At 40.7% G+C, this 12255-nt stretch overlaps 1 protein-coding gene across 2 annotated transcripts; it reads left to right on the plus strand.

Moving 5' to 3' along the window:
- Positions 1–303: 303 nt before the first annotated feature.
- On the plus strand, positions 304–10047 carry LOC124123251. 2 transcript variants are annotated; one of them, XM_046486556.2, is made up of 7 exons: positions 304–393; positions 1622–1776; positions 2234–2302; positions 3888–3971; positions 4927–4989; positions 6670–6810; positions 7688–10044. In XM_046486556.2, the coding sequence occupies exons 2-7, from the start codon at positions 1629–1631 to the stop codon at positions 9718–9720; spliced, it is 2538 nt and encodes an 845-aa protein (XP_046342512.2). In that variant the 5' UTR covers positions 304–393; positions 1622–1628; the 3' UTR covers positions 9721–10044. The 2 variants fall into 2 exon arrangements, with proteins under 2 accessions (XP_046342512.2, XP_048244656.1); XM_048388699.1 differs by lacking the exon at positions 3888–3971 and having other exon boundaries at positions 7688–10047.
- The last annotated feature ends 2208 nt before the right edge of the window (positions 10048–12255 follow it).

A 12255-nucleotide genomic window follows, 5' to 3' on the forward strand; every position in this document is an offset into this window, starting at 1 on the left:
ATTGATCCTAACCTTGCCCGTTTACTCATTTTTCCATTCGCATGATCGTTCCTAACCTTGCCCGTTTACCCATTTTCCCAATCGTATGATCGTCCCCAACCTTGCCCTTTTACCCATTTTCCCATTCGCAGTGTCGGTATTTCACAAATTGAGAATTTTGCGGTATCAGGCCGATACCGTTGTCATAATGACAGCGCACCTGGGAATACAACGAACCGTGGGAATGGTGATCATGAATGGGCGCAACTCTGCACAGCGAATGTGTTGTCAAGGTGACGTGCTATTATTAGGAGGGACATCACCGAGCGGAATTTCCACCAGGAAATATTTATAGCGCTGACGCATTTCTCACCTGTATTGAATCTGCTCTACACTCAGGTGTTTGCAGAGAAAGTGAGTATTCTTAATTATAGTATGCATGTAAGATACTTACATTATTCATTATCTTTACACAATTCTGTATAAAGGTAGGTATTCCACTGTCTGTATCTATTGTGTCCTCCGATATTACAACACGGTTGTTACGAGAAACCAATATTTTATACTGTATTGTCTGATAAACAGCGGAGAATATGCTATAATCTATGGGTAGTTGGAATATATTTGCTCCACTACCAAGGAAAAGACGAACAAAGACCGTTCAATTGATCGATGAAGAAGAACGAGGCTAGAGTTGCCTCTCTTGCTTACTCGGTATATTTGTGATGTAAACAATTCATAATTGTGTTTATTATTTTTAAAGGATACAGATGGAACGGTATGTACCTATTATGATTCCATTCACGTAAGACGTGGCAGGCTCTCCTATCGTTGCTATGATGTTTTTTATAGATTCTATACAAATAACCTTAGACATTTGTTAATGTGTCTGTGGTTGTCACACAAAGCAATATTCCAGCTATATTTCGTGTCTGTCAAACTGGTCACATCTCACAAGGATGCCAGGTTGACCTATTCTAAATAAATGATCCAATCAATACACATATAGCGCCTTTATAAATCACTTCCTTAAAAGACCCGTGAAGATCCGGGGTAGTATAGGTCTTCAGCAACCCATGTTTACCGTAAAAGGCGACTATGCTTGTCGTAAGAGGCGACTAACGGGGTCGGGTCGTCAGGCTCGCTGACTTGGTTGATGCATGTCATCGTATCTCAATCTCTCCGTCATATAGCTGCAATATTGCTGAGTGCGGCGTAAAACAACAAACAAACAACAACAACATTTCCTTTCGCCCATCGGCGATGCAGGATTCGAAAATGGGTTGCAATCAAACATTATCCCTTATCCCTTGATGCATGTCATCGTATCTCAATTGCGTGGATCGTTGCTCATGACATCAGTCACTGGATTGTCTTGTCCAGACTCGATTCTTCATAAAGACCGCTGTCATATAGCTGGAATATTGCTGAGTGCGGCGTTAAACAACAACAAACAAACACACAAACAAACAAGGCATGGTTGATTGCATGTCATCGTGCGATGGTGTGGAGTGTCACTAATAATATCAATCAAGAGGTTGTCTGGTTAAGACCCTTATCAACATAACTTTATATAAATATTTGGATCATTCCTCCGTGCGGCGTTAAACAAGAAAATATAAAAGTACTCGTTTATGTGTAGGTTTACAATGGCTGATGAGGATGACTCGGACTGGTCTGGCAGAAATAGTCTTTCAAGTATGGAAGAGTCTGCATCCGTGGACTCAACAGATGAAGAACTAAATGGAAACTGTTCTATATCCATTAAACCCCCCTGGGCACAGTTGTTGAATGCTGGTATGTTGAGATTAATTCACACGGCAAGGATCATAACTATTTGTTGTATTTTTTGTATTCGCGGGTTGAACTGTTGTCATCCGGGTGAAGCAAGGATCATAACTATTTCTTGTATTTGTTTTGTATTATAACTGAGCCGGATTGTTAGGCTCGCTAACTTGGTTGATACATATCATCGTATCCCAATTAAGTAGATAAATGCTCATGATGTCAATCACTGGATTCTCTGGTCCAGACTCGATTATATACAGACCGTCATATAGCTGGAATATTGCTGAGTGCGGCGTTAGACAACAAACAAACAAACAGTAAACCATGACATTACAAATTATCTGGACGTTCGAACAACACTAATTGTTTGATATCTTGATACTTCGACTTGCTAGTAATATGTACTCACTGATATCTACAGCTATGTCAAAACATGCTTTCATGTTCACGGATTCATTTTTGTCAGGAGAAAACCCAATGAGAATGCTGGAAGGCAAAGATGGAATGCAGCTGATGAAAAGAACACAAGATCTCGGTATGTTCATCGTTTTGTGTTGATTCTGTTTCAAACGGGGGCACACGTGGCGCAGTCGTCTGGGGTGCCGCGATTCGCGTCTCTTGGGCACGCCAGAAACCTATGATTGTCGACTGGAATCCCGGTTCGCCCCGATTATGTTTCTAGGTTTGTCGGCACCATATCCGTGCTCGTGGGTTTCACCGAAGTGGTAAACGTCTGAAACCTGTATCGCTTCGGGCTTTCCTCCCACATTAAGCTGACACGCCGTGATATAACTGGGATACTCAGGGATGTGAAATCTCCGCGGAAACGCGGAAAATCGCGTTTTTTAAAACAGTAGTCCTCGCGAAAAATCATCTTCCGCGTAAAAGTATAATCAAAGATTTTTAAAAAAACACTCCGAAAAATATGATCGAAAACCGGACAATCGTCGCGGATTGTCCTGTTTTCGATCTGAGCTTTCACTGCACCAGCATAGGTTTTCGGACATCATACGTTTTCTATCACGAATACTTGCACTATAACGTGGGGTGTGGCGTCACACAGATGGCTTGTTTTTAAGATAAAGTTGTCTTTTAGCCTGTAAGTGAATTAGATGTTTTACAGTTGTTCATGTGATTAGCGAGAAAACTGTGAATGTTTCTTCAGCTTCCAAAAACCCATAACATGGGGATATATGTTGTATAAATGTCTTATATTTGCAATGGAGTTTTGTTTTTTTCAACAAAAGGTAAGTAAGTACAAGGTAAGTTTTTTTCAATATGCTTCAACATGGGGAAAGGGTCAGACATTGCATGCTTGTGACAGTTGTCCTTGTGTCTGGGGGATGGGGGTTGAAGTTTATGGCAGTATTGCTCCCAGACCTGGCGGGTAGCCAGGTGCGCGGAAGCTATGCCCGATTTTTTTAAAAGTACTGATTTAACTTCGAAATTTTACTGCATCTGCCATCTTGTTTATTTGACTTATTGACTTTTGCCATTGACTTATTACATTTCTTGGTGTGAATGTTGTCCAAACTGCACGAAATTGCTTAAAATGCAATCAAATGTTTAGACCCCCCTAGGCTTTTCCTGTTTTTTCGGGAAACCTGCTCACATCCCTGGATACTGTTAAAAGCGGCGTTAAAGCCAACTCACTCACTCATTGTTTTAAATTATGTGAGCATATCAGGAGCACGACTTGCTCAGTGAGCTAAGGTACAGCAATTCATTTTCTTTCGACCCGTGAACATTCCGGGGTAGAATAGGTCTTCAGCAACCCATGCTTGCCGTAAAAGGCGACTATGCTTGTCGTAAGAGGCGACTAACGGGATCGGGTGGTCAGGCTCGCTGACTTGGTTGATGTCATCGATCCCAATTGCGTGGATATCAATCGCTGGATTGTCTGGTCCAGACTCGATGTTTTACAGACCGCCGTCATATAGCTGCAATATTGCTGAGTGCGGCGTAAAACAACAAACAAACAACAACAACATTTCCTTTCGCCCATCGGCGATGCAGGATTCGAAAATGGGTTGCAATCAAACATTATCCCTTATCATCCTTGCTGTGTCACATCAAGATTGCGATAGTCAAAACATTACTAACACAGGTTTTTCACACAGTTGCAGCTCACCCTACTGAGGGGTTATGCAGAAATTGTCGGAAGGGCCCTGTGGTAAATGGGGATCAGAACGCCCAAGAACAAGGTTAGCTACGGACTCTATTATCGCTCTCGACTTCCGAAGGATATATCTGGGTCACTGTGCGGCCACAAAACCTGAGGAATATCAGTTTATCAATGTTGGGTGCTATGAGAAATGAACTAAATATTTATAAAGAGTAAGATAAATAAGTAAGAGGCGACTATCGGGATCGCGTGGTCAGGCTCGCTGACGTGGTTGCCGCATGTCATCGTATCTTTATTGCGTGGATCGATGCTCGTGAAGTCGATCACTGGATTGTCTGGTCCAGACTCAATTATATACAAACCGCCGTCATATAGCTTGGATATTACTAAGTGCGGCTTTAAACAACAAACAAAAAATATTACAAAACAAACAATTGCGGATAAAAACAATATATATCTGGACGACGATATTAACTACAATTAATAACATGGAATGTTCAATTGCTTAATCTTAGAATCCCTTGCTGACTTTGTGGGCACTGGTGGCCCAGTCGGCGTGGACACCGCAATTCGTTGTGCACAGTTTCGTCCTTAGGGCACGCCAGCAACCTAGGTTTGTGTATTGGAATCCAGGTTCGCCTCGATTAGTTTTCAGCATGATACGCCTGAGACCTGCATCACTTCAGACATTCCTCCTCGACCAGGGAAGATCCGGGGTAGAATAGGTCTAACTGGATCCGACTAACTGGATCGGGTGGTCAGGATCGCTGAAATGGTTGATGCATGTCATCGATCCCAATTGCGTGGGCCGATGCTCATGATGTCAATCACTGGACTGTCTGGTCCGGACTCGATTATTTACAGACGCCGTCATATTGCTGAGTGCGGGGTTAAACAACAAACAAACAAACAAACAAATCAGACATTTCTCACATATTAGGCTTACACGCAACTCACTCACTCACTCACTCACCTTGATGAAATAAAAGTGACATACAACGAAGCGCCATCTTCAAACAGTTCCTCTTTTCCAGGACCAAGCACATCGGGACTAGGAAACGCAGAAGCAGCTGTGTCGCCGCACGTTCAAGCTCAGTGTACGTTTGCATCTGATACTGATTAAGGGCCCCTCTTTTGATACCTATGGGAGGGTTCTTGAAATCAAATCTTTTTGTTCCCAGTAATTACTGGAGCAAATTATCTTCTCCAAACGTATGCCGAGTCGAAATATCGATTCCCAAATAGTCATACATGATATTTAGAGGATGTTCTTCAGCTTGTATGTTATTGTACTCACTCTTTGAATATGAAAAAGGTGTCTAACGAAGCTATAGACCATGATGTCGCAAATAAAATAGTGGATTTACATCTCTCTAGGTGAAGGTACTCCTTTTATTATCCCAGTAACGTTGTATCACCATTGCAATTGGATGATATTACAGTTTTATCTTTTGCAGTAATGATGCAAAAGGATATATAGAACACTAAACGTGTAATACCGATTTTATGTAACGAGTGAATAGTTCTGGTATCTGACGAGCGAAAGTAAAATTGGTTTTACACGGGAGCTAGTGTTGGATTTTATTTATTACTTGCAATTTATATAGAATTATACTGTTGAGTGTGAATAGGCTGACACCTACACGATCCATGGCATAATCCAATTGAGTTTAACAGAATAATACTTTAATACGTCAAAAGTTGAAACGTATGAATTTAATACCATACAGCGGTCCACCTTTAGAATTCAGGCGTCCGTTCCACAAAATTATCGTAGCGCTAAGGTTATCGCAACTAACATACTTTAACTTAGAGTGACGACTTTCGTTGCGCTACAATACGATCGCCTTGTGGAACGGGGCCTGACTCAAAGTTTACAATCACGTCACAATACCCGATGACGTAATTTGTGGAATTTTGTTGCAAGATCCATCGGCGAAACAATGCCATGTGACGTCAGCCTAGCAACAAGGTGCCTGGGGTCATCGAGTGTGCATAAGCTCCTCTCAGCGATCTATCATCTCCACACGCAATGTCGATGAATAAGCCAAGGGATGTTGAGAGCTGTCAATATTTGTTCGTGAAACATGTTCCGAGAGTACATAAGCAAGCGTTTTGGTATTACACAATGTGTAACACAGCTGTATGTTTATTAAACGGGTGATCTCTACACGGGCAAGTAATAATAATCGTTCTCGGGTTGCTACACTCTTTTTGTGAGGATCCGGGGTAGATTAGGTCTTCAGCAACCCATGCTTGCCGTAAAAGGCGACTATACTGGTCGAAAGAGGCGACTAACGGCGCGCCAGGCTCGCTGACTTGGTTGAAGCATGTCATTGATCCCAATTGCGTGGATCGATGCTCATGATATCAATCGCTGGATTGTCTGGTCCAGACTCATTTACTGACATACCGCTGTTATAGGGCTGAAGTATTGCTGAGTGCGGCATAAAACTAGAAACCAACCAACGTTTTGGTCATAGTTCTGCACACTGTTCCACATGATCTCATTGTAACAGACATGCAGCAGGATACATATGTTTTGATAACGCCATGACGTCACAGAGCTCCGACGCACCCCCGGAGCTAAATATCATAGGGGTTTAACTGGGAATGATGTTTGCAGAAGACTCGGGTTCCACATCGAACCGAGCAAGCAGGGATATGTAATGTTTATTTATTACTTGAATAAAAAAATGTTTTTCACATGTAACCTTATTGGATGATAATTTGAGTTTATAGTTCAATCAGTAATAATTGTGTTTTTCTTCTTTTAGTTTTTCAGAAAACAGACGTGAAGATGATCTTTCCAGCCGCTCCCAAGAATATAAATGTTGGAAACAAAAATATTATTGATGATAAAAAAGTTGGTGAAGTTGAAAAAGTTGAAGTGAAATCACCAATACAAATCATCAGAAGTAAGTGTTAATTCATCTTAAAGCATAAGGCAACTGTGTCATCTTTCTTTCTCACATTCAACATGATTATCAATTTCTATCAATCTTAATTGTCATATTTACCATCTTGAAATAATCAAAGACTATTGAAGGATATTTAATTCATGAGTCAATTCCCAAACATTAGTCTGTTAGCAGAGCGAAAAGTCTCTGGTTGGATCACAAATAGACTTTTTAAAGGATAATGAAAGGACTGGCCAGCTCAGCGTCTAATTAAAGTATTCATGTAAAACTGCAGGATGGTATCTCAGTTGTCGAGCACAACAAAACTGGCATAAGTCCGAACTAGTACAATCGGCAACACACGTTTTGTTTGTTTGTTGTTTAACCCCGCACTCAGCAATATTCCAGCCATATGACGGCGGTCTATAAGTAATCGAGTCTGATCCAGACAATCAAGTAATTAACATCATGAGCATCGATCCATGCAATTGGGATACGTTGATATGCATCAGCCAGGTCAGCGAGCCTGACCACCCGATCCCGTTAGTCGCCTCTTACGGCAAGCATGACCTATTCTACCCCGGATCTTCACGGGTCAGTAAAACACGTACATACACGTAGCTATATTCATCATATTTAAGGCCAGGTTAAAAACCATAAAAAAATCAAGCGCTATGTCATGATGTATTAAACATATATCAGAGTTTGTGTAATATTCTTCAATTGTAATTCCTTTTTCATTAGTTTGCCCTTCCCTGTGTGTGTGTGTGTGTGTGTGTGTGTGTGTGTGAGCATGTTGCAAGTTCACGTTACCAAGGAAGACCCTGTTCTTGCTAATTGGTATAAATATTCATCAACAGAACCGATCTCAAATTTTCCTATACATTCTCTTCAGGCAAAACAGAACAGGATATGGAGCTCTGTGTTAAAACAACTGTGGAAACTAGAAGTGTCACAGAGGTGATGCAAGCTTTTGAAAATGGATCGAATGTGGTAATCATCACAGGGCAACCAGGGGATGGGAAGTCAACAGTGGCTCAGAGAGTTCTGAACAATTTGCATAACCAGAGGAAAGAGGTGCTCCATATAATCAAACCTGACGATCTCCTGAAGATAACACCAACACGACGTGAGCGTGTCATCCTGTTAGATGGCATATGGGGTTATTACACCTTTGAACAGAAAAAGTGGAAGAAATGGGAGTTTTCCCTGCACACAATGTTAGCACAGATTACAATGTGCATACTCCTTATTGTTGGTAACAAAGTCGTTGTTCAAGCACTGTTCGACTACATACAGGGTCTACACGTCACAGCTGTGACGGTTGATATATCAAAAATCACAAGAACACTACAGGAAAAGGAAAATATTGTGGGTTCTTTTGAAACCAAGTATGACATCAATGTCGATGAGATGAGGCGAAGGCAAATTTGTGAATGGAAATATCCTGGCTTTCCAAAACTTTGCGAATTGTTTTTCAAACAGTACAAATCCAATCGAGATTCTAAACCAGCTTCAATATTTCAACTTCCAACTTCACTGGAAATAGAAACAGTTACACTTCTTATGAAGCAACAACCCATTAGGCATCTCTTCCAGAAGCTTCTTGAGCACCATGGCGAGTGGGATACATCGAATGAGACCGGCGATCTCGGTTATACACTGTCTGACACAGCCAAAGGACTAGATGGGACATGTTTGAATAAAAACGGCACTGTCTGCACATTCATTGGACAACATATGTATGTCCTTGTAGCCTCAACTTTATGGGAACACAATCCAAGGTTTGTTATTGAGAACGGCAGCATGGTGTACATACGTATGATGTTGCGGTTGCAGTCTCAGCAGACGTCCGAAACAACATCGCAGGTACTGTTCATCCCAGAAAATCTTTCAAAGTATCTTGTGATCAGATTTGCATCGGAAATTTGCAAAGGCAATATATATATGGCGCTATCTCACTCAGCATGCACATGGGCCCCCTTTGCAAAACAGCTAATTGAATCTGTTTTGAAAAAGAACAAGTCGAACATGCCAGCTGTTGTTGCTCTGAAAGATGCCAGCCTGAAAAAAACGTTCCCTTATCTGGCAACAAGCAATGGAAGCTACCATGTTTTGAAACTAATTATGATAAAAATGAGACATGTGCCACTTTCAGTTATAAAGGACATAGTATTTGGCATGTACGACGCCGGAGCCATAGATGCCCTGAAATATTTGGTAGACAAACGCATTGCATTTGAAATTAACGTCAGGAACGAAAACGGCCGAACCCCAGTCATGATTGCTGCTGATAAAAAACATGAGGCATTTGTGATGCAACTGCTAGTTCTAAAGCCAGACATCAATGCCTCGGACTTCTTAGGCAGGACAGTTCTACACTATTTCTGTGAAAACGGACTTGCCAAGGCAACAAAAGAGATTATATCATCTGTCTCTGATATGAACAGAAAGGACGTATCAGGCCATTCACCTCTCTTCAGTGCATGTGAATGGCAATATTTCAAAATAGTCAAGCAATTGGTTGACAAAGGAGCACGGGTAGATGCTGGATCCTTGCATGAAGCCTGCAAGTCAAGCAGAGCAAACATTATCACTCTGTTGATAGCACAAGGAGCATCTGTCACCACCCGATCAGAAAATGGTGACAGTCTCCTTCACTCTGCATGTGAAGGTAGTACAGCTGTAATAGAGTTTCTACTTGAGAGAGGTGTTGACATTAACATCCGAGGATTCAAAGGCAGGACTCCCCTGGATAAAGCACTAGGATTCCAAAATACAAGCATAGCAGATTACCTCAAATCTAAGGGCGCCAAAACACAAGATCATTTCGATCCAATGACTCCACATTCATCACAGCAGAAGAAGAATACTGTAGAAGATGGTGTTGGATCATCAACGTGGAGCACTAGTCTGATAAAAAAATAGTTACTGCTTCTGCGACTGCACATAAACCTTATATATATTTTCACGGATCCAAAGCCAAATAGTGACAGAACTTAGACATTTGTGTCCCAGAAAAAGTGGATCGTGTATGATTTTCTTAATTGTGCGTGTTCTGAAAAGAATTTCATCAAGTTTGATAAGCTGTCATTTCAGTTGGGACATTGTTTTCGTGGACTTACGAAGGTGAGTGTTTTCAAATCCCCTCCTGACAAATTCTAACGGTGGTGGTTGACGGAGATGGCAACGAATATGGATCAGAAAAAGGTTTGTAAACAACATGTTGTCATGAATAAAGTTTTTTCAAACAATTTTTATAATGTTTTATTTTACTTTCATTGTCGGTTGTTTCAATGAGGAAATAGCTTAAATTGTTCCTATTCTGGTCACCATAGAAAATGTCTCTAACAGTTTCATTAACATTTCATTTGTATGCAAAAGATATGCCTTCGTTAAATCTTTTAATGTCATCATCAAAGCAGTCAGGGTTGTAGCCTAGAACGCCCCAACAATACGATATCAAACTACCGTATTTCCTCTATTTGACACTACGCCGTCTATGAATTTCGTGAGAGCCCTTGACTCGGCGTGTATTAGAGATCTGGCTGGTATTAGAGACCCAGCGTGTATTAGAGGAAATATAGATATGTTTTACAGTTTATATGGGGGTGATAGATCGGCAGCCATTTTCTATGAATCAATATGTAGGCTATCTATGTATTCATACGCACGTTTTTTTGCGAAAAGGCTTAATTTATTTGAAAGGGGTTTCCGTAGCAAAAAGGAAACCTCTTTTTAACCAATGAGAATCAAGCATTCATCAATGTCATGATAGAATGAATAGTGACGTCATCCAGATAGTACACATTTTCCTAAATATTACTATCCCTACAACAGATAGCAACTACAACTTAGCTGCCTATCTAACAGTTCTATATATCGGACTATTATAAAACAAACAGGTTTAAGTGTATGTAACAGCATCAGTAGGTATTTTACTGTGTACACAACTATCAACCTGACAAACTTAAGGAAGAACTTTGTTCGTTGATCCATGGAGCTTTTGTTATAAAACGTTGTACAGATACAGTTACATAATATCTACCTTCAGAGATTCAGGTCAATTTGCCAAAAAACGATAGTAAAAGCCATCTGAAGTTTACTGAGAAAACAATATGTGAAATGCTGTTGTTCCTCTTTGATAACATGCATGGACATGTTAGGGGACAGATATTTGGGAAAGAAGTAGGAATCCAAATTGTGCCTAATTCCTAATTTTTCAGTTAAACAATTGACTTAAGTTTGCAATTTGTTTCGCGAACACCTCGTATCATCACAATTTGATAATGATTCATGGTCATGATTCAGTCTGAATCGCACACTGGATTTTCTTTGGCTGGTGCTTATGGAAAGGTTTTATATACTATACTGCATGCTCCAATAAGAAATCCGTACAGAATTCTACAATGTTGTGAACGTCCAAGACCAAGAAGCATTCCTCCAAAATCACTCCGACCTGTCGTGAAATAACTGAAATAACTGAAACTGAAATCTGACTCCCTCATGTGCTACAGGCTCTATAAGAAACTCTCCACTCCAGACACGTTCATTCGTAACGAAACATCACAGATCATGAAGCGCCAAGTAAATGGCGTGGCTCTCTTCATCAAATGTATTGTTTAATTTATTTTTCCGACACTGCTTTGAAAACCTACACATTTTCGAAACCATTAATTTCAACTTTTTTGTCCAAATGTTTGTTTAAGGACAGTGCGCAGATGACATAGACAAAACTCATCTCATGTGAAATTTCTTATCCGTTGCATGTGTATTATGGTTTTGTTGTGCTGAGCAGCAGGAAAGAATGAATAAGGTTGTGTTGATTACTTTGATGATAATGTATTGGGCAGAAGAACTGTAGTAAAGATAACCTGTACTTGGCAGAAGAGCTGTAGTAAAGATTAACTGCACTTGGCAGAAGAGCTGCAGTAAAGGTGACATGTACTTGGCAGAAGAGCTGCAGTAAAGATGATGTGAACTTGACAGAAGAGCTGTAGTAAAGGTGTCGTATACTTGGCAGAAGAGCTGTAGTAAAGGTGACGTGTACTTGGTAGAAGAGCTGTAGTAAAGGTGTCGTATACTTGGCAGAAGAGCTGTAATAAAGGTGACGGGTATTTGGTAGAAGAGCTGTAGTTAAGATGACGTGTACTTGGCAGAAGAGCTGTAGTAAAGGTGACGTGTACTTGGCAGAGGAGCTGTAGTAAAAGTGACGTGTACTTGGCAGAAAGAATGTAGTAAAGAGAATCTGTACTTTGCAGAAGAGCTGTAGTAAAGGTGACGTGTACTTAGCAGAAGAGCTGAAGTAAAGATTACATTTCTTGGCAGAAGAGCTGTAGTAAAGATGACGTGAAATTGGCAGAAGAGGTGAAGTAAAGATGACGTGTACTGGGTAGAAGAGCTGTAGTATAGGTGACGTGTACTTGGCAGAAGAGCTGTAGTAAAGGTATATGTTCTTGCTGA

The sequence above is a fragment of the Haliotis rufescens genome, unplaced genomic scaffold, assembly GCF_023055435.1.
Source record: "Haliotis rufescens isolate VD_foot unplaced genomic scaffold, xgHalRufe1.0.p SCAF_77, whole genome shotgun sequence".
Classification (NCBI taxonomy): domain Eukaryota; kingdom Metazoa; phylum Mollusca; class Gastropoda; order Lepetellida; family Haliotidae; genus Haliotis; species Haliotis rufescens.